The sequence below is a fragment of the Eurypyga helias genome, unplaced genomic scaffold, assembly GCF_000690775.1.
Source record: "Eurypyga helias isolate BGI_N326 unplaced genomic scaffold, ASM69077v1 scaffold11248, whole genome shotgun sequence".
Classification (NCBI taxonomy): Eukaryota; Metazoa; Chordata; class Aves; order Eurypygiformes; family Eurypygidae; genus Eurypyga; species Eurypyga helias.
Window position 1 is genome coordinate 28,227 of NW_010266295.1, and position 23,719 is coordinate 51,945.

The 23,719-nt window shown below is 36.8% G+C and overlaps 1 protein-coding gene across 1 annotated transcript in view; it reads left to right on the forward strand.

Moving 5' to 3' along the window:
* Positions 1 to 23,719, forward strand: part of LOC104513602 (connector enhancer of kinase suppressor of ras 2-like) — a gene marked incomplete at its 5' end in the record, with an annotated part of 82,315 nt that overhangs the window by 25,600 nt on the left and 32,996 nt on the right. The window contains 4 exons of the mRNA XM_010157018.1: positions 56 to 261; positions 4,484 to 4,570; positions 5,275 to 5,279; positions 5,922 to 6,167. Of these exons, the coding sequence (XP_010155320.1) occupies positions 56 to 261; positions 4,484 to 4,570; positions 5,275 to 5,279; positions 5,922 to 6,167 (544 nt within the window). The remainder of the gene's footprint in view (positions 1 to 55; positions 262 to 4,483; positions 4,571 to 5,274; positions 5,280 to 5,921; positions 6,168 to 23,719) is intronic.

Below are 23,719 nucleotides of genomic sequence, written 5' to 3' on the forward strand. Positions count from 1 at the left end.
AGTTTTTTCCTAAAATGGTTAATTTCTCCACAATAATCTAGTTTACTGTTTTTAGGGATGAAATTGGAATAATGTCCTGTGATGACATCAGCAAATTTGGGAAGTCTGGAATGAAAGGCTCTGAGTCTCCAAGCTATTTTCTGGAGCATGAAAGTGGGAAATACTACACTTTAATTGAAGGTGAAGCCCACCCTGTGGGCTCTGAGTATGAGAGAAGCAGAGCTACAGGAGTGCGGAGAAGAGAAAAAACACCCACTCACGGTAGGCTTGATTTCTTTAACCTTTCAAAACTGACCAGGTTTACAAATGCTGCTATTAACGCTGCAACACCCCCAAATATCTCTCATTCTTAGACCGTAACATGTTGGCTCTGATACTAGGCAAAAGTTTATGTGAAGGGATATTTGGTATAATTTCAAGCTAACATTTGTGATCAGGAGTGTGTAAGTTATTTGTTCTGCAGTGCACACTTAAAATTTTGAATGAGACATAAGTTCATAATATTTCGATAACTAGCATCTTGTTTTTATGCAGTTTCATTCACAAGCTCTTGGAGGTTACTTCACTTGCAGTGTTCTGGACAATTAAGCTTCAGGGGAGGTCCTGAAAAGACTGACTGGTGGTATAAAAGTATCTATAAAATATCAGGCCCTCCAAAATTCAGCGCTGTATTAAATGGATATAATTACATGAGCAGTATCCTGCAGTGCATTGTTAATGCTAGAAATACATTTCAAAATCTTAGAATGGGGACTGCTTAAACACCTAAGATGCTCTTAAAAAATAATATACTCTGGTTTTATATAAAAATCTTGTGTGTATGTAAATCCATATGGGTGTACAGGTAGGCAAACTGTGTGTGTTTGTATATGATAATATGTATCTATGTAAAAGGCATTGCTCAAAAGAAATTGATGGAACTTTTTCTTGGTTTATCTGTAAAAACCGATTTGGTCAGTGCTTGGTGAATTTTAGAAGAATACTACTGAAATATAGTGGTATATTTCCATATATTTGCAGTGGTTTTATTTTCAAGGCAGTAAGTTATTTTTCTGAAGTTTACAGACTTAAGATGAAAGACTTTTCTTAAAAACTGTTAATTACATCTGATTTTGAAAATGACATTATTTTTAAGCCTCCAAGAAAGCAATGACAACTCCTTCAGAGTAGTAAAGAAAAATGTGTCTGTGAAGAACACAGGTAATGAAAACCTGCTGCAGTTCAATGGAGATAATACCAAAGGCAATTGTAGTGGCAGATCCAATAACAGCTGTAATGGAACACAGTGGGGAAAAAAAAAAGAAATAACTTCAAGCACTCCAGGCACTGATTCTGTAGATCTGCCATATAACTGGTTAGTCTCTGGTGCCAGCTTTGACACCATGGATGTTATTAAATGTAGTTTCCCACACTTCTTTCAGCTGTTAGTATTTAGAGATGGTGTGGGTTTCTCTTCCCTGTTCACAGACTGAGGTGTTCTTACCACCACAGATGTTAGAAAAGAGGCAACTGGCAGCTCCAGATGGGAAAACAGATTTTGATAGTTAAGGGGTACAAGCAATTTCCTTTTGGCAATAAATCATAGAAATATAGTATGGTTTGGGTTGGAATGGACCTTAAAGATCACACAGTTCCAACACCCCTGCCATGGGCAGGGACACCTTGCACTAGACCAGGTTGCTCCAAGCCTCATCCAGCCTGGCCTTGGACACTTCCAGGGATGGGCCATCCACAGCTTCTCTGGGCAACCTGGCCCAGGGCCTCACCACCCCCTCCGGGAAGAACTTCTTCCTGATATCCAATCTAAACCTCCCCACTTTCAATTTAAACCTGTTACCCCTTGTCCTGTCACTACAGGCCCTTATAAAAAGTCCCCCCCAGCTTCCTTGTAGCCCCTTCAGGTACTGGAAGGTGCTATAAGGTCTCCCCGGAGCCTTCTCTTCTCCAGGCTGAACACCCCCAACTCTCTCAGCCTGTCCCCACAGCAGAGGTGCTCCAGGCCTCTGAGCATCTTCGTGGCCTCCTCTGGTCTTGGTCCAACCAGTCGATATCCTTCTGATATTGGGCCTCGGAGCTGGACGCAGCACTCCAGGTGGGGTCTCACCAGAGACAATTAAGTAATTTCACCTACTGCTTTGAGAGCTGAGGAGGTAGAACTCGGGTCTGAAAATTAAAAGTTGCAAGGATACTTCAAATTATGTCAAGCTGCAGTGATAGCTCACCACAGCTAGAGAGTGATAATTCAGTGTAGCTAGACTTTCCTAACAAAGGACATCCCTTTTGGAAGTGTTGTTCCGGTTTTGTCATTCTAATAGTTTGAAAGAAATCTTAGCCTGTGTTTATCAACTAAACAGAACTTTGTCCTGTTTTTAAATTTTACTAATTTCAGCTGGATTTATGGTAAAAATGTCAATATACCAATTGTAAAATGGACAGGATCATGTATATCTATATATATACACTACCTTTTCAGAATAGGGAAATTTTAATAGATTGCTGTTATATGTAGGATATTTTTAGTAACTTGTACAGCCATATGCTCAATGCTTGAAAGAGCTGTAATGCTGAAGAGTAGGATTCCATCTGAAGACTTGTAATACTCAGTCATTTTCTCCTTGATAAGTGACATCATTTTATAATAAATTAGAATGAAAGATAGATCTTAACTGTGATTAAAATTGGAGCCAGATGGATGTATTTGGCTTGCTTTCATAAATTCATGCTGCATGATGACCTAAAATATTGGGCTCTTTGCCTGATATCAGTAATACACAAGATTTTTCTTGTGTTTATGATGGATGTGATCTGTAACTTTGACAATCTGCAAGTAATTTGATTTTAAAGTCTCAGGAATGTGCCTTTGTTAAAGCAGAATTTTGTAAACTACAGGTTAAATTAATCTGTTAGTTAACAGACTTCCACATCCAAATTTTGATCTACTGTAGTAGTACTTTTTGACTTAAAGATTTACATTTGAACCACCAGAGTGATGATACATCTTACAGCGGAAAGACATGATTTATGGTAGATCCAATAAGCACCTGTGTGATTCTGGATCCACATAGCCCTGGGCAAAGTAAGGAAAATAAAACCTCTGAATTCTTTCATGGTTGAGCAAACACTTTCATTATTGCTAGGACTCACACAAACCACAGTGCAGAAATTTCTGCCATGGATTTACCAGAATTAAATCCAAATTTGAGATTAGGAGTTGAAGAATAGATTTGTAGTTAAAGGTAGTTTCAACTGTTAGGGGGAAAGGGAAACTACATATTCCACACAATTATACACTAAATTTTGAGGTATAAGCGGAAGTGTAATACGGGAAAAATCTCAGTACCCTAGATATATGTTACCACTTCAATTTTCAGGAAATCATGTTATCCAGAAGCATATTTGTCTTGTATACCTGTTTGTTCTTAAATCCTCTTACCATTTAGGTAGCTAAAAAGCTGTACTTTGGAAGAATGGTGAATAAAAAACTATATTAGCATACACCTGTTCTACAGAAAATACTTTGTCATTCTAATCAACCTTGGGAAATTGATAATGAAAAAGAAACTCTTGTTCACATTTAAATTCTATAATTATCCTAAAAACAGAACAGTAGCAGACTACTTTAAAAAAATTTGCCAGCGTGTTAAAGAAACACACTAAATTTAGACAGCTGGCATACGGAAAAAAGAATCTTTGGCTGTATGGGTCAGACAGAATTTAACCCATAATCTAGAGGGTGTGTTTTTGTGTTTTGTGATAACAATGCACACTGACAAGGGCAAAGTGCTAATGCTTTATAGCCAGTTCTGTAGTATTCCTCGTTTAATGGCCTGCTACCAGTGTTCTACTGATACTGTAGTAGGGAATGACTAATGCACATTAGTATCTTACAACCACAGTGCCATAAAATCATATTAATTAAAACCCTAATGTCCGAATCCTTTTGTTGTTGTTAGCAAACTGCACTCCAACCTTTCTTTTTAAGGTATTTGAAGTCAATATTCCTTGAAAATATGAGATCCCCTCATTACTCACTGTGTGTTTTTTCCAGGTCAGATAGGTTTTACTGTTTAACTGACAGATATGTCATAGTCTATCTGCATTAATAGTCTTTCTAGTTTTACTAAAGCATATTTTGCTGTTTAAAAACGGCTTCTCTCTTTATTCCAAAACACTTATTTACTGAGTGGGTTAGTTTTTACAGAACAGGGTTTAAAAATAAATTTGTAGTCTGCTTTACATTTACAAGTGATTTCACCAAAGCCAGTGGTACTTTCCTTCAGATCCGTATAATGAAGAGGAGAATCCAGCATATACAGTGTTTAATTCATCCCGAATGCTACAGCTTTAATAATGTTTAAGTGCTGACAAAAAGGATTGCACTGAAGGGTCATGACATGCCTATAATTTATAGGCATTACTTACTCTACAGCATTCTATTTATAGTCTTCAAAAATTATATTGGTTTATCTTGAATTGTTTCCAGGAGATTTAAGGCCTGTTTCTATGCCTGCTGAGTACAGTTGGATAGGGGAGTCAAAAGAACAAAACATGTACAAGAGGGGAAGCAGAGGTGAGTATTTTTTTTTAGCTGCTGTTCTCCAATTCTTTTTTTCTAACTTTTTTTTTTTTTTTTAATTACTTAAAAAACATGAAGATCCTATCACAGGAACCAAATCTATTTTTCTTGAGTGCCATGGAGAATATAAATATAAATCAATATAAAAAGACTTACAAGAGTCAGATGTATCTTAATAGCAGTTCTTAACCTCCACATTTCTAGAAAACAGTAAGTGCTGTTACAGATGTACGGTAATGTCCTTTGACACGCATTTTGATTAGTACAAATGAACATTTGAAACCAGAATCAGCAATTGTGCTGCCACTGTTCAGACCAGCAGTCATATAAATTCCTAGTCATATAAATTTCTATTGATTCCAGTAGGAGTTAGGAATTTTGGAAGAATCATAGAATCATAGAATCACTAGGTTGGACAAGACCTTAGAGATCATCCAGTCCAACCGTATCTGTCTGCCACTAAACCATATCTCTCAGCACCTCACCCACCCGTCTCTTAAACACATCCAGGGATGGTGACTCCATGATAATAGCAAAGTTCCTTTTTTTCCTTTTTTTCCTCTGCTAAAAAAAAATACTATCATTCAAAAGAGTATTTTCCAAATATGCAAATATGTTTATTCTTATGCCAATTGTTATAGATGCCGAAATAAATACTATTTTTTCAGAATCTTTTAGACACAGCATGGGTAGCTGAGAGGAGGTCAAGTTGACTACTTATAAAATGACAAAGTTGAGTGATACTCTTGAAAATGAATACAGATTTTTTAAACTATCTTTTTCAGTAATCTTCCATTCCAAGAGAAAATAAAGTGCATTTAAGGCACAAGCCTTTTCTGCTTTATTCCAAATCTGTTGATTTATGTTTAGGTTGTGTTTCAGACAGATCCCTTTCCTCAGAATTGTTGCCTGGCCAGTTCAGATTTTGAAACTGTGCCCAAGTATACTGCACACCTCCTTAAAACCGTTATTCCAGTTTATCAGGTTCCTGGAAATTACAATCCTTGTCTCTGGAATGGTTCCAGAGCTGCCCCCTGCTTGATTCAATTTCCCAGTGTTTCATGCCTATGCCCACTTTCACCTGCAATAGCTACCTTCATACTGTCTGTCATGCAAGGACCTGGGCATGCCCCACCATCTTTTCTGCACCTCGGTTTTGTGCCAAATGCCTAGTTTGCTCTTGATTGGAACTTTGGTACGAGGAAGTGTGTGTGCAGAGTAAAGAGCCTCTGATGAAGTGGGGAATTAACCAGACTGACCACACAGATGCAGCCAGACCCAGCAGTTTGTTTCCTCTTCCTAATGTTTCTTTTTTCTTTTTTTCCCTCCAACAACTGACTCTGAGAATTCGCTCCTGCGGTATCTGAGTGATGACAAGATACTGGTTATCCAAGAAGAGCCTTTGGCACAAAAGGACAACAAAAGGGACACAGGTCGTAGGTCAAGAAAAAAGGGCAAAACCTCAAGCAGTCCAAACTACCCTATTAGTCCATCTGTACTGACATCTACTATTAATGTTAGGCTTGAACCTGGGCAGCAAGATATCTTGAACTTCTCGCTAGCAGAAAACAATACCGTTCCACTGTATCACGTAAGTACATAACAAAAAACCTTATTAGATAACATACATGGAAAACACTACAATGTTTTCCTTTTAGGATTGATGCACGTATAAAGGCACATTTTTCTACTTTATGTCTTAATGTTGTATTTTATAATCCAAGAAGATTGCTTACCGTCAGTATTGCAATAGCTTTCACATATGAACAGTCTAGACAGAATGGAAAAATGCAAGGCAAGGACAATTTGATAGCATATGCTTTAAGTAAAATAGTGCTCTTAATTACTCAGTCTCACTGAATCTAGTGAATACTGATAATATAGGAAATAATTTGGATGAAAAAACTATGGAGACAATATAAATCATTGGATGAATGACCAGCCAGTTCTTGTAGCCACCGTGAAAGAACAGCAGGTTCTCATGACTATTGGCTAGTGCAGAATTTTGCTGTACTGATTTGGATGTCCTGAAATAATCCATAGCCTTTCAGACATCAGTCCTCACTGTTCATGCTTTGTATGTGCATACTGCCTTTTATAGAGGCACTCTTAAATTTTATTTATGGTCTTGCCATACAGGAGAGGACTGCTCCATTCTCATGATACAAAGTAGTATTTTCAAAGTATTTTTGGCTCAAACCTTAGTATCTTCATGGCAATTTTTTACTAAAAAAAAGCCCATTTCCTCCTCACATTTCATGTGGAAGTTTTCAAAGGTGTTTATTTTCTAATCATGATGGATTTCCACTCAGAAAGATCTAAGTGAAAAGTAGGACTTGTAGAAAGGTTCTTCGGTCTTTGTTGCATTTGGGGATTTTACTTGCTGTTTCTCTGAGCCAAATCTTAGGAGATGACTGTATTCACATCAAGTCTGAGAAGGTTCACCTTGGGAGTGAAATATAGCCAGTGATTCATCTCTGTTGCTGCAAGCTGTCAGCATTTGATAGTCCAAAGATCATATACTTTTCTTCTGTCTTCAGGAAATTTGTTTCCCTTTCCTATGACACTTGAAGTTAGTGCTTTTGGAATGGTGGAAGGTCTTTTTCCCCAGCTTCAGAGAAAATCATGTAGTTTTTAAATCATGTCATGTGATTGCTTAGCGGGAGATGTTTATTCTGTCCATAAACGCTTATGGACATTATCAGGATCAAAGTCAAGGAAAAGGATTTCAAACCCAGAGAGAAAATTAGTAGCTAGTTTACTAGGAGGAACGATAAAATTCTTATAATGTTTCATAACTTGGAAGATGAATCAACAGTTTTAATTTTTGGAAGAGTGATGATTTACTGTTGACTCACCTGACTTACGAAGAAAGGGAAATGAGTCATGTAGGGTAAGGTGCTAGTTGCATCCTTTGCATAATGGTAGTTGTTGGTTAAGTTCCCACAGTCAGGGCTGTTGTACCATGACTTATTTTTCATCATCAATGCAACCTCAGTTTAAAGTTCCAAGGCAAAATAAATTTCCTGGGATATTCAAGATGAAAGTTGTTGTTTAATTCAATTAAACCTGAATTTAACACTCAGAGTTTGTTAGAAAATAACCACATTGAATTAGTTCTATTCCCCTTCTGGCCTAGCCATGACAGAAGTCATAACTTCAGGGGAAGGTAGAAAGAGGCAGAATTCGGGCAATGTACGGCTCTCACCAAGATAGTCAGAAGTTGATAGTCCTGAAGTGGATGCTCTTTCAAAAATAAAAGGGTTATTTCTCTTGAAGATTAATATGCCGTGTATTCACCATGATGTCAGAACTGAAGATGTATTACCTTGCATGATTTCCTTATCATTTTACGAGCTTTGTGTTCTGTATGGCAGTTTGCAAATCACTCCATACAGCAAAACAACCAGTTGCACATCGTAGAAAAATTATTTTGTCTTAAAGGTCTGCATTATTGTAATATGCAGGTTTAAATTATTTTTGCCAACTGTGCCCTATTTGGAGGTCACGGTGACTAGGAGCAGTTTTTCATTCTGTGGCTTTCATTGCGTATTCAAAGAAATGCAACTATTTGAAACAGACATGATAAACTAGTAATATGATATTGTATTATAATATAATAGGTATTTAAAAAATAATTACATATGTCAACTGTAAAGTGTCTGAAGGAAATGCAGGAAACTGGAAAAATGCAGTATCATGGGGGGAGATAACATTACATGCAGTGGTTGGTCTACGCAAAATGTCAGTGCCATACCTCTTGCATAAACTTTATTATGATGTACAGTAATTACAGAGGAGGACACATGTAAAATGATTATTCATGGACTGTCAGAGTGGTATCAATTCTTTTGTCACCATAAATTTTCTGAGCATCTTAGAGACAGACCTTTGCAGACCTTCAGGATGTAGTCACAGGAATCAGAATATCTCAGGCACTTAGTCAACTGCCTTATAAATATACAAGAGGAACTGAGTCGACAGATATACAAGAGTTGCTGACACAGGTATTGTGGGTTCTTGCCAGTACAGAATCATTCGAATTAACAACATCTTTCCACTTTGAATACTGAAAGAATTCTGAGGAGTGAAGCAGAAAATTGTTTGGCATATCTATCCTGACAGACAGCTATCCAGAATGAAATTTTTAAAGATCAAAGAACATTTAATAGCATTTTGATATCGGAAAGGAAGAGAAAAATAAGATAGCTGTGTTCCCAGGTAGAAATTCAGGTGTTAGGTAGCTCGTCTCATTTCTTCAATACCTAAAGGTGTTACCAGGTTTTTCATAAGCATTTTTAATATATTTACTCACTTGGATAATGAGATTTCATTCTGTCAAGGATTCATTCTATAAGACTAACATTGGTAAAAAGAAGATACCTCTAAGGTTACCTGACCAAATTACCATAAACCAGGTTTTGCTACTTTCATATTAAAAAGAACAAAAGATAATTTGTCTGAGGACTGCTTACCTTTTCCCTGCTTCTACTCTGTGTTCTTTTTTTCTGATAGCAGTACTATCAGTGATAAAACTGCTTTTTTTTTTCTGTGGTTGGGTTTGGGGTTTTTTATGAAAGTTAAAACTGCAGAACTGTTATAATCAAATTTCCATAAATTCATCTACACTTAACACACACCCTGAACAACTTTTGGATATAGATCACAATTTCAACCCAGATAAATGCTTTGTAAAATGGAGATCATAGTGTTAAATAAGATCTTAATTGTCTTTAGTAAATGGAAGGTGATAGCATCTTGTAAGCAAACAAGTATGGCATGATGGAAGGAGAAATTGGGATACACAACATCACTTAACCATTGCTTTATTTTCTAAACACTTACATAAATATGTACTAAAAAAATAGGCACTTAATTAACAGTAGTTTAAATTAACAGACACAGACGTAAGAAGTTTTATAAAATTGGCAGTTGCATAGATTCACCACTAGATTAATGCTTTGGATGGATGTTGATTTGGAACCTAAAATTAAACAATTAGACTGATTTCATAAGTTGCTGTGAGGATGCAGAGTTACTATATAAAATGGATATTTAGGTAATGCAATATTGGCAGTATGCCCAGGGTATAACATGATGCATAAAGCTCTGTTGCAGTAAAATCCTGCTGTCAAGAAACACTGCCCCTTTCAGGATATATTTATAGCTTTAATTTAGTTCTATGCAATTCCGTGATGCATGTCACAGAATCTGAGGAAGAGTCAATTACAATTAACAAGGCTGTAATTATTAATTATTAATCAATAGAATATTTCTTAGAACATAACTTCCTATGCTTACTAATGCTTCACTTCTGAAGGGACATTGTTTACCAGATTAAGCCTAAATAGTGAGGCATATGTAAATATCACAAAAGTATATCCATTGCTGAAATACACTATTGGCGTGGACTCTGGGCTTACAAGAATGGAGTTAAAATCCAAATATGTTTTTATTTTGTATTATCAGAACTGATTCTGAAGCCAATTAACTTATCAGGTGGGACTCCTGCAGAGTAGACCAGAAGTACATGAGAAAATTTTCATTTTGCATTTTTCACTATAAAACTAAATACAAGTCTTTAAAAATGGAGAGTGTTTTCCATTCAAGTAATGTTCAGGATTAAAAAAAAAAATGTACGTTCCCTGCTGATCAGTTCCATTTTGCACGATGAGAACCAGCTTCTGTCTAAAAAGAATATTGAAGTTTTTATTCCAGACCTGGTCTGAAAATCCACTTTGTGTTCAGCATTGTGGCTTTACTGCCTCAGATTTGCACCAAGTTCTGAAGCTCATTAAATTCTCAAATAAGGTAATCATCTCTCATCTGTTTTTAGTTGGTGATAAATGTTCTGGTCCTATTATCTACACAGTTAATTGAGTAATGTGCTTTGTAGTATGATATATTAAGAAATTGGAATTATAAACTATTGAATCTTCTAATTTTTTTTGTGAATTAGAATTAAGTGTGTAGAAGAGACTAAGTTTTAATGAATTTTAAGATAGGTTCTTTCATGTCAGTATTCATATATAGTAAGAGAGAAACCATGGCTGCTTTAGGGTAGTCATCGAGAATGTTATGGCAGTAATCACTTTTTATTTTAAAGATAATTTGAAGCATTATAGTAGTTTACAGTTTGTCGTTGTTTCACTGCACGTGCTTAACTTGCTTTTTATTTTCTTCCTGCTCATCACAGAAAGTTGGTAATGCATGCCTTTTAGCACAGAGTGATGTAAATGCTATTTAAATTCTTGGAGCTGCAGAAGGCGGCCTGACAAATGACATAAAGTTTAATGGTACATGCTGGGAACTAAAGTGTGTGCAAAACCAGTGTAGATCGGTTTTATTCTGTAACGCACGCATGCTGGGATGTGCCAGATGTTCCAGACACATTTTTGGATGATAGGCAGTCTCATTGCTACTATGATAAGTAAAATAATTAAGATAGTCTGAGAGAATCATGTGTATTCAGCTCCATATGACTGAAGGAGGAGTCTTCTAGTGCCAATTTTGTAGGAAAAGTGCCTATATTTTGTTTCTTCCTTCATGGTTTTGCAGGAAGAAACCAAGCTGTGCTAAGTGTCAAGGATGAGAATTACTTTTGTCAGAGTTTTATTTCCTTTCTGAACTGCTGAATAAATTCTATCTTTGCTTTTGATTTAAGTATCTGTAATCTCTCCCTACCTTGCAGGTGTGTTGAGAAATCACTATGATTATGTGGAATTTAGGGGCTCATAGGAGCTAATACAAGTCTTTTTGGCTTCTGTAGCTTCAAACTGGTTCTGTCCAGTTGTACAGATTGTACGATAAGATTATTTTGCATTTGTACTGCACCAGGACTGTGTACGTGAAGGCTTGAGCAGACAAATGTCTAGCCAGTGCTGTAAGATCCTTCAGTAGCAATGTCCACTAACATACTTCTTCACAGTTCTGTTCAGATATGATTCTCTAAACTACACTATCCATTAATCTATAAACAATTCAAGAGGGAAAAGGCATTTTACAGTACAAGGGAAAATAAAGGGACAACTATGGTTGTCCTTGATTTCTGTAAAATCACCTATTTACAGTGAGGAGAAAGAAATGGCAAGAAAACGGTTGTTCTTTGTGACAGTGGAAAGTTGCAGTTAGAAATACATTCCATCTCTAACAACATAGTTTCATGTGCTTGCATTTCCAACTGTATTAGGGCTCTTAATGCTTTCTACCTTGGGAAGAACTGCATTGTTTTTCATGTGAAGTCTCTAAAACTTCACTGTACCTCCTATTAAATGGAATTAAATTCTACCTTGTAATTTTTCTGTGATGAAAAAATAAATTTCTATTCTCTAAACTTCAGGGGATACTTCAAGTGTACGTCCACTTCAGCTGCTACACATCTTGTATAAAATTAACATTGCTAGTAAACAACACGGAATGATTGCTGATTAGAACTCAGTAGTTCTAATTAGCTTTCTGCACCAAAATCGTATCTGTTGTCTGTTCTAAAAAAAGTAAGAGTTTCAGAGAAAACAAATATATTAACAGGTTAATGTGCAGGTTTTCTTAGACAAACCTCCTGGCACCCATTTCTTTGGAAGGCAGTATTTATTCTTAGTTTTTAATTAAAAGAAGGCCCTTTTGTTGGGCTGATTGGGGTTTTTTGGGAGGGAGTGGGGGAGATTTTTTTGTTTGTTTGTTTATTTTTCACACCTTTGACATTCAGATTAAACCACCTTTAGATTTCTTTTATTTCCCTTAATTTAAGAGTGGGTTGTTGAAGACAAAAGTAGGCTTTGGTCAACATAAAATACAGTTTAGCCATTATGATTTGTCCTTTTGGACTATTTTTTGCTTTACTTCATGAGATAAACTGTGTTAGTCACGGAGCAGTCTTCCTTTAGACACTCTTTTAGAATACCTTTTTTAGCCTCCTGTATAATCTGGATAGCTTCTCCTTTGGAAGTAACCTTTTTCCAGAAAGGGAACTTCCATTCTGTTAAAAATTCTGCTGCTTTCACTGTTGCCTATGTGCTGAGATAATGTTAAAAATTTATCATAAAATTAAAAATTCTGAGTGGATATTTTTCTTCTGTCTTTAGTTAATTTTTCACCTTACATCTTGGGTTTTTTCAGCATAAAAATTGAGTATCTCTGAACTCTACATGGATGTAGCTTTCACGAGATTATTTCCTGCCTCTATTATCTCTCCCCTCAACGAGACTGAGTTGAAGAAAAACCTCAAAGGCTGCTTTCATTTTTAGCTGAGCATAATAATTTTGCAAGTGCATTTGAATAGGTTAAGCATCAGCTCACTGAGCTAGACAGATAAGAAAAGCCTCTGGCAACAGGGCTACTCTTTCACTTTTGAACAAACATAATGTAAAGAAATGCTTAGGATAATGGATATGTGAGTTAAGGAAGCAGGAGAAGAAATCATTTTTGGAGGTAATTCAATATCTGAGTGTAGAAGAACTTTATAATGAAGGTAAAAGAACCCTTGTAGCCTCTAACAAACAACATATCTAGATGGATTAATGTATTGCTTTTGACCTTTGAGATTAGTATCTCTCACTTTCATTCTTTTCTTGTCTCATTACCAACTATTCCAGTCTCTTCCACTCATAAACAACATAACCAGTGACTTTTAAATGTTTCCACACTATCTCTGCCATTCAGGGTTCTCTTGTTTTCTGTGATTTATGTGATTTACTTACTTCTTCAGAGAAAATATTTGTTTTCATTATGAAATCCTGGGTTTGCTTATCAGTTATTTATAGAAATTTCAGCATAAATAGGGGTTTCGTCAGGATTTGCTTTGGGAGAGGATCATTGGATCTGCTTCTTAGACCGTATAGACCTTATTGTCCTTTCATTTCTGCTTGTGTAAGTCGGAAGTAGATCCACTAAAATCCATCCCTAGAGCTACATAAATATGAAGCTGATTCTAAAGAAGGCTGATAGGTGCCAGTGACCTGAATTTCACAGAATTTGTGCTTTATACTCTGTGACAGCATGACAAGACTTGTGCCTCCTGAGCCTCCCACATGTCTACTAGTCATGAAAGTGGCCTTTTAGTGAGATGAAGTAAAGTTTTCGTTTGGAAACTAGGATAAGGCAATTTTTTTCCCCAAATATCAGGAATATAACACTGTTAAGAAGTAACTGCTCAAATGAATTATATATAAGGTTGCTGAAATTGCAGATAGCTGGCTACCTCCTGTAAGTATTATCAGTATTGAATCTGTGCATGTAATTAGTTACACAAGGAAATTAATTATAGCTATATGTGCACGTGTATCAAATTGCTAGTGTGTGGTTTTTCCATATATGCTACCAGAAATACTTTTATAACAATGGCGTTTCAAGCTGGCAACTAGATTGTACTCCAATAGCTTCTTTGGGGTAAAAATTCAGTCAAATAAAAGGTCATACATCATACATTCATAGAATAGCAGGTGGGAAGGGACCTCAGGGATCACCTGATCCAGCCTTCTTTGGCAAAAGCACAGTCTAGACAAAAGCACAGCCCAGGCTTCATCCGGCCGAATCTTAAAGGTGCCCAATGTTGGGGAATTCACCCCTTCCCTGGGGAGACTATCCCAATGTTTGATTGTTCTCATTGCGAAAAGTTTTCCTCTTTTCCAATTGGAATCTCCCCAGGAGTAGCTTGTACCACTATCCCTCATCTTCTCCGTGTGACTCCTTGTAAAAAGGGAGTCTCTATCTTATTTGTTGCTGCCCTTTAAATGCTGGAGCATGGCGATAAGGTCTCCCCTAAGCCTTCTTTTCTCAAGGCTGAACACACCCAGTTCTCTCAGCCTTTCCTCACACAGCAGGCTTCCCAGTCCTTGGATCATCTTTGTGGCCCATCTCTGGACCCTCTCCAGCCTGTCCACATCTTTTTTGTACGTGTATATGTATCTCCATACATGTGCACATGTATGTAAATCTGCAGTAATCCCGAGTGTTCATACTTCAATCCTGGTAATAATACGTATGTCATTGGTGAGTCGGTCAGGGGCAGAGATTTTTCTCTAATAAAGTATTGATAAAAACTTACAAGGTCATAAATGTTTTCTGTTGCTAGCATTGTAATTATATTTAAAACAAATACCTTCCAAGTACTCACATCAACTATTTTCTCCCTCTCTGTAGTTATACAGACAGTCTATATATATGTCTAGCCCAGTGGGAACAAGGAGGGTTATTTTAGCTTTGTCAGGGAAAGGAGTGTGAGATGAGTCCCATTTGGGGTAAGTGAATAAACCCTGATTTGGGAAATGCTTTGCTTTAAGTTTGAGGGCAGTTTTAGGAAAGAAAGGCTTCCACTAATCAAGAAATAGAAGGGGAAACGCTTTAAATAACTAAATTATTTTTCCCAATTTTAGTTGCTAAAATTAGTAACACTCGAAGGCAGAGGGATATGAGAAAATCTTTGAGCCTTCTAGTATGAATAAATTTTATTTTTATAGCAGTCTCATGCGTAATGCTGCTGTGTTTTACAGCAAGAAAAGAACCAGGCTCTTTTACTTGGTTGGCCACGCAGTATTTTACTAGGCTGTCCACGGTATTCTCAGGGATGATCAGATTGGTTCATTCATATTTAATCGGGCATTAGCAGCAGCAGCAATCTGATATTTATTATGCAGGATTTTACGGAAGCTCTTCAAACAGATATTTTGCTGTAGATGTGTGCCTCCATCTCTTACAGTCTGCTTCAAGAAAATATTAATATTTCTAGATGCTCTATTTTCATTTTTGTAGGTTCTTCAGACTAGATTTCAGTGTGGTCTGAGGAGGGTTAAGTTGTTTAGAGCACTCAGGAAAGTGTGTTATACTTTTGTGTACTCAGTCACTCAAGTGGAGCTTCTACCTTTGCCTGGCTGCAGCATGGCATGTAGGAGAACTCTCTGCTTTAAGTGTAAGGGCACCATTTCATTACTTTTCATCAGCTAAAATAATCTCATCTGAACAGTAACCATCTCCGATACTCACATTTGCTAGGATATTTTACCTGAATCAGTTACCGGAACAAGTAAAAAGCACATTTTTTTGGTAGCAAATAGTATTACGTGCAGTAACAAAAGCTACTTTTATGTAGCATCCTAATTCATAGATTAATGTAGCATCCTAATTCATAATTATTGTGCAAGATGAGAGACAGGAAAACCTCTATAAGTGAAAACTTTTAAGTGCCTGCCATTTATGTTGTACTGTAGGCAGTTTTCCCATGACATACTCTCCAGCTTGAATGTGGGTTTGTGTGGCAACATTTCATTCAAAACCCAAGCATGTCACGGAATGTACCAGCTGCAACCTCAGGAAGAGTGCTTCACATTCTTCCGTTTTCAGGCCTGTGATCATTCATTACAATGATCATCATGAAACTTCATGTACTGATTTAGTGATCCACTTTTGACTTTATGTAGCCTGTCAGCACCTTTGCGTACTTGACAGTTTGGAAATACATCTTTGCCATTAATTATCCCACTGTATGTTCACCGTGTTCCGGCGGCAGGCTGATTCTACTTTGCACATGAGGAACACTTTGGATAACAGGAAGGCCTAAGAGAAAAGAAGAAAAAGTATTCATGTAGTCATCTACATGGTCCTGCTGCAGGGAAAATGTCTTTCTGATCTTAGGGTAGATAATTAGTCTAATCTTATGAGGTGCAAGCAGGTGACAGACAAGACTCCTGAGATATTTGAATATAGATATTCAAATATCAATATTCAATATTGATATTTGGATACTGTGGTATCATCAATCCTCTTGAAACTTTTAGTTGTTATCAGGCTAACTTGATCACTTAAGGGTTTTTTCGCCTGCTTCATGTGGCAAGTCATCTATTGTCTATAGTAGAAATAACATGGTAAAAGATGATAAATGGCTCTGTATATGGATACAGCAGGGGATATGTGAAGGAGGGACTGGAAAAATGCATGTTTGTCCCCTGAACATTTTAAAATTTCCTTAGAAATGCATGGTGTTAGAGTACACCAGGGTTAGAGCCCATGTGGTTAAACAGCCCCAGCAGACTTCCTGTCTTGCACATGTGTAACATGCAGTTCAGTTTTGTAACTGTTCTCTGAAGACGTGTCTGACTAAATATCTTACAGTGTGCCTAAAGTAGTGATATGAAAACACCAATATTAGACTTTAAAAAAAGTAATGTTTCCTATTCGATATTCAGAAAGCATATAGTCAAAGATTTTTCAAGTGCAGATTTCTGCACTGAGAAACAAATACATATTAATTTTAAAATGTACATTTTGTAATTCCAAGATGAGAAACTGTTTTATTACCTGTGGGAAAAGTTTTCCATCATAAAACTGGGTTTAAAGTAACAAAAACAGCCTGAAAATGTTATTTGTAATCCTGAATCAGTTACTACTAAAAGACATGTTCATTTCCAAACCTCAAAGCGATAACCAGTGTAGTAAATCAAGTTAGGTATAGCTTTATAGGAATAAGTATTAAAGAAAGTTTTGATGACAGGTTCATCATTGTTCTTAAAATCCTCTGTAGTTTGTTCTTCTGAAATTCTGTATTCTATATTGTAATATTTTTCTTTTACACTTAAAACACTCCCTTTCAAATATTGACATTTTTGCAAACATGGACATTCTCACAGCGTATTAGCTCCCTTCTTATTTTAAAGAGCTTTGATCACAATTATACAGAAGTTGAAACTATTTTACAAGTGCTGTTACAAGTTGTTTTAAATATGATCTTCACTGTGAAATAACATTTAGTTAGAAATTGAAATAGATTTTCCATTTCCTTTACCTTAGAGTTACAGAATGACTACTGTGGTTTACTTCTGTGACTTCTTTCGCTGCAGACACCACCCTGTCGAGTGCACCAGGGAAGCATACAGTCTTTAGTTGTGCTTAATACTATTTGTTTTTCTTCTACAGAGAGCAGGGGACGCAGCCAGTGGAGATACTGAAAGGTAATTATTTCTGTTCCTCTGAAGTTAAATATCTACATAATCCAGCATCTGTTCATTATATTTACTTGCTTACTGTCAGAAATTTAGTTGTAATGTTTGAGGAATAAATTTTCAGGGTTCAGTGATATTATCATTAACATTATTTAGGAAATGTCACAACTTTAATTTGCTAACATAAAATATAAATAGAGATTACAAAGATGGAAAAATACTTCAGATGTAAGGGAAGAATGACACTACTGTGAAGTAGCAAACATTTTCCCCCCATCCTTTTTTTTTTTCTTACTTTTGAGATTCAGAATCACTATGAGGATGAAAAGCATGAGGCATGTCTAGCATGATTTTTGAAAGTACAGGCAGAATTTTTCAATGAATTACATGCTAATTCAATCTGTACAAAAGTTACTGTTCATATTTGTGGCTCATATTCGATAAATACTAAGAATGAGGACTTCCGTTTGTCCCTTACAACTAATCACCTAATTCTAATGAATAAAATAGTGGTTTTGCCTTTCTTTCCTTTGCAGTTTATCTGATGAAGTATGTTCCTGTTCTAGTTGCATCCCATAAGTCATATTAAAAGAATAAGTTTGAAATAACGGTTACTTGGGTGTCATAGAATGTTACAATTAAGCTTAATTGGAATCTTCTATACAGCAAATTATTCCTGTTTTTATATCTTTTTATCTTGTATATGGCTTAAACCTATTTAAGAAGCTAAACCAAGCACTGAATATAAAATAATTAATTGCATTTAGAGTGCTTTCACCAATCTAAACACTTCACAATTGCTGATGAGTTTTTTCACTCATCAGTGATAGGCACTGTTGTAACTATTACAGCTAGAAGTCTTAGATACAACAACAGTAGTTGTTGATCACCGAACACAAGACACCTTGTGCCTGATTTTTCAGGATTGTCAGAGTTTTTACCTCTGACATCGCAGTTCATTTCAAAGGCAGTTGTAACACTAAGAATTCACAGATGTTTCCCCAGTTGTAGGGTGCTGTGCATGTTTCAGATGACACGCAACTAAATTGAGTAGCACTGCTACCACAGATGAAAGTGAGGTAAAGATGGAGTTCAAAAGACTTTTCCCAGAGTAGAATTCTACTTTATCTTATAAAAGACAGTCTTGTCTCTCCGTTGCTGCCATTGTAGTACTCCATTACTCTATCATCCATTACCTCAGCTTAATATAGATTCTTATTTTTGCAATATAGAGTCCCACTTGGCATTTAGTCCCAATTCAGAGCCAAAGCAGCAACTATCTAATATGAGGCAGGGGTTACCTGGGGGAAAAAGTGTGTCATTCTCAGTCTCTTTTTAAGTAACATCTGGATTTCACCTTTTGCTGTTCTCTCTTATATTGGAGTTTTCAGAACTTACTGTTTCCTGCAAATCTTATGTAATTGCTGGTTTCACTTAGTCTCCCACCTCTGTCATGCCAGGTGCTGTAGTCCTGTTCTTCCCTCACATTTGTTTCTGCTCGGTTTTTATCACTGCCTTGTCTTACCCTCCTCCATTCCACTATGGCTGCTCCCTCCCTCGGGTCTTTCCTACCTGACTTTCTACAACAGAAAAAAAATCACAGACAAAAAACCTCAATAGTCATACTTCTCACCCTGGTTTTTGTCTTCCTTCTCCACACCATAGTTTCTTGCAGCTGCAAGGAAGAGTTGCAAAGGGATTTTGTTCTTCCTAGAGCAAAGCATACCTAATTCTTCTGAATGGATTGCACATGCTCAGTTTGGCAGGGACATCTCTATCCAGACGGAACGTCCTTGGTGGACAGGACAGAAGTCTCTACTGGCTATCTGCCAAGAGATATTTTCCAGGGACATGTGACTTGATGAAATTTTGGCAAACTTGCATAGCAGAAGGCTATTCTTTTATATTCTTTTATAGAATGACTCTCCCTTTCCTAATCCTTCACCCACACATTTTAAATTGCAGGTCCAAAGTATGACTTTATTATATCTTTTCACTATGCTGAAAAATATTTTAAAACAGGCAGAATTATATCTTCTGGCTCCTAACAACCTTCTTTTAAGTGGTTTAAACAACTTCAAACAAAGCAAAAATATTTCAGCTTAAAATCAGCTGAGATGGGCACTGGTGAAAGATTTTCATTGCATATAGTAAGGTTTTGGGGCACTGGAGACAAATTTTTTGGACAGATTCACATATTTGGATGAAATCCCCTTATCGTCATCAACTGTACAGTTGCCTATGCAGTTCCTGTGATATGGCTGCATCTGTTTTTAAAAAAAAAAAAAGCCAAAACCAACAAGGAAGTTGCTTCTTGCGCATAGTAGAATGTGCCACAGGCTTCAGGGAAAATATACCAAACCAACCCACGAGCAGCTGTGTGAGAAATTCAAGACTACAGGATGTTAATATGAATATCTAGCTTTTTAAACCCTTGAAATTAGTAGAATGTAAAGCAAGCCTAGCAGACTTTTTCTGGCCTTGAGCTGAATAAAATCTGGGTATTTCTGCCTTACAACCCTGGTTTCTTTTGAACTCTTGGCACACGCACGTCACGCATTTGGCCCAGTACTATGCACAGGGCTAGACGTTCACTGTCCATTCAGAGTACCCACCCCCCTCGTTACAAGACACTGCCTCTCACACATTAAACTCGGCCCCTGTCTGACCAAGGCACAAAATCTGGGCTCTAATTTTAAACATTATTGTGGCTAGAAAAGTAGGGCAGCCACAGGCAAGTTGTGACTCCACTTCTTAGCAGGCGTCATGATTTAGGAAATTACACTCTGCAACTGGAGGTGAAATCACTACATCTGTGAGTGTTCTGAAGTTTTAGGAAAGCAAGCTAAATCAAATGCTTACTGAAGAAAGTCAATTTATTTTCCTTTGCACCAAAAGCAGTTTACCCTGTTTGCTACTGTTTCACAGATGAGCCAGGGCTAATGGGCATCTACCATGTCATGGCTGCTGCAGCTTTTCTGCAAACATCTGACTATATGCTTAGCAGGGTTCACTGTGTTCCTTGATCTTCTTTTTACTTTAGGAGAGGGTTTTGGGGTTTTTTTCCTAGTAATAGGAAAACTTGGCATCTGTGAATTCTAGGCGTGTGTGTAATGTAACCGTGACATCATTACGGAGACCTTGAGTTTGAAGACCTGACTCTGGTTTGCCAGCTACACAGGCCTGCAAGTGAAAGAGAAAGCAGGAAAGAATTGTATCTTTCATGTGCTGCACCACTGCCAGTTGAATAAACAGTTTTTATGAATATTTGCACTCAGTTTCCATGTAAAAATGCTGCTTAGGTTCTTTTTCATAACACCTTGTGTCTTTCTAAATATTAATGCTTAAAATTTGTTTAATCATGTCTACAGTGGCATGCTTTGGAAATTTCAGTTGTGCTTAATGCTGAGAAGTAAGAAGAGATTAATATTTTGAAAATAACCTTTAGTCTTGAGGGTGTTTTGTCAACTTTGCATGTAGAGATACGCCTGAACTGCAGTGACTGCAGAACAGTGCAGATGCACCTGAGCCTGCTGGCTGATACCTCAGTATCAAACAGCCTGTAGCATGGTTCTGAGCCAGCCTGGAACTGAGACGGGGTTTCAGATCTCACTACAAAATACTCAGTAAATAATTAGCAGTGAGAATTTCTTGTGACAGGAATATATTACGTAAGCAATGGAGGTTCAGATAACCTAAATATAGGTCATGATTCCGGGCAAGGTGGTTAAAAGTGCATTCCTCTGACCAGGTACATAAATCCGAATTGCTACCTACATGTTCTTGTGTACCAGCCATAAGGAAATGTCACATAATGTACAATACTTTTCTGTAAAAAAATGTTTTCTAATACACTGATTTTTTTTTTTTTTTTTTTAATGGACTTGACCCTGAGGTGCAACAAGATTGCACTTCAGTAATTCAGTGATGTGAGACAGGAAGGTGCAGAAGAGCTTTGCATGCCCCCTGCATCTAGAAATTTACATCTCCCACGTATTTGCCACATAAAAAAGAGCAGGATGATAGGTCCTATTTGCTATTTGTTCATAGTTGCTGTGCCTCAATGGACTTGTTACTCAAGCTCGCCATGTTTCCAACTGCCATATGCTTCTAAGAGTCCAGGATGCAGCAGGGACTCACAGTGTATTTTCAAATGCAGACTTCACTGTTTTCCATGGTGTTTAACCAGCAGCTTTGAAATTATCTTATATAATAATCTTATGAAGCAGGAACCTATGGAGGACTAGGAAGAAAAGCTCTCAAAATAGTCTGTTCTTGAGCTGTGCATCAATGTGGACATTCCCAAGTCCCCAGTCAGAATGCTCCAAGCATCTTATACCAAGACAGAACATGAAATACACTACCCAGTAGTTTATACCCAGTTATGTCTGTTCCAGGAGTAAATTCTGACAAATAGTATTCTTTCTTTACCTACTGGAAACTTTTATAGATTAAAACACAGTTGCAAATTGGAATAGTCAAAAGGTAGGTTTGGATTGCTTTGTTTGGTCAAATACATAAATACAAATCAAAGAAATTATTAAAAGTCCCTTACTGCCAGAGTAGGAGGCTAAAAAAAGTCAACTGTATAGATTGTAACTATTACAGGTACCAAAAAATGAGGTGAAAAGTAAGTAATTCTCTGAGTAATTATTCTCATTTCTAGGCTGTATTCATTCATTGGGAGTTATTATCTGTATCTTGTCACCTGTGGAGAAGCCAAAATGACAGCAGTCTGACAAGATACATCAGTGTGTTCTGATGCATTTCTAACTTTCATTTAGTGATGGAGTTAATGACACTGAAGGTAATAGAAAGTGAATTGGGATGTTATGTTTAAAAGCACTGATAATGTGTAAGATCCATTTTAATTGATCTTTGTTCTGAGCATTGCTTATGTGACCAAGGGATGCTTGATTTTTATGCAGCTGGTTTAAATCAGTCCTGGGTTACTGTAGATATTCTATACATTTTACAAGCTAAAACACTACTCCTTAGTAGAGTTTATGGGACAATTAAAGATGGGTTGTTATCTTTCTATGGCAGAAAATGAAAACATGTTCCTCAAAAGGAAAAAAGGAACGAGTGTCAACATGGACTGGTATCCACAGTTGCACTTGGTTAGTGATACTTGTTTAGCAAAGAAGTAACAAGTCACTTCGCTTCACTAAAAGAGGAAATTTTGTATGTGTGAACAGAAAGTGCAGGATACTCACAATTCTGGTGACGTTCTTAAATGCGTATAACTGCTCTGATAGCAGAAGTGCAGAGTTGTGTGCAGCTGCACTGTTGATTTCACATACTTGGTATTTGTTAGGTGACAATTCATTAGAAATCCTTTACCAGGTATATCTTTACGTTCTGATTCTTACAGCTGGGTTTGAATAGATTACGTTGAACACAGTACTATACTAGAACACAGTACTTCTGCTATCCCTCCTACATCTAGGTTTTTTCATTCTGATTTGTTTTCTAGAGATTCATTATCATTATTTTCTAATCATATAATGATGTTCCTCATTTGAAATCCTGATTACAAAACTTATCGCCAGACTTGCACTTCATTTGCATGCCCTGTAAGATGCGAGTTGGAAGTTGCCACACCTGCTCGAGTCCTTCAGATTCTCAGTGTTTTGCTTCCACCTAGGTCAAAGTCATTTCCATCTTTTTTTAGCGCATTCTTGTTAACCTTTCTACTTGTGCTCTGTGTTCAGCATCATCATTCTGATCCAACTGAGCCAGTGCACATCCAGTACTGTGACCAGAGGCATTGTATTTAACCTTGATCTCTGCTTGCTTCTTAGTACCTGTATTCACCTAATTCCTCTTCCCTTTTTATATTTGTTTCCTTTTGCTTACAATATATAATTTAGACAAAGTTCTGTAAAATGGATAAGGAAGGGAGGCAACCTTTTTATCCATAGAAATTTCAATACATGACACACAGCTAGGCAGAGAGTATCAGAACTCAGAATAAACAATGCTAAAGCCCTCTAGGTTTTTGTCAAATAGGAAGACTTCAGAAATCCATTTGGAGAAAATTGTATGAGAGCATAAATATTTTAGAATTCATTTTATTATGAAATTTCATTTACGTTTTGAAGGTTATTTGCTTATTATTTTGCCCTTTTTATGTCATATTATGCGATGAATGATTCTGCAAATGCCCCAAAATAATTGGTTTGTTCTTGGTTTTGATTTTTCGTTATTTTTT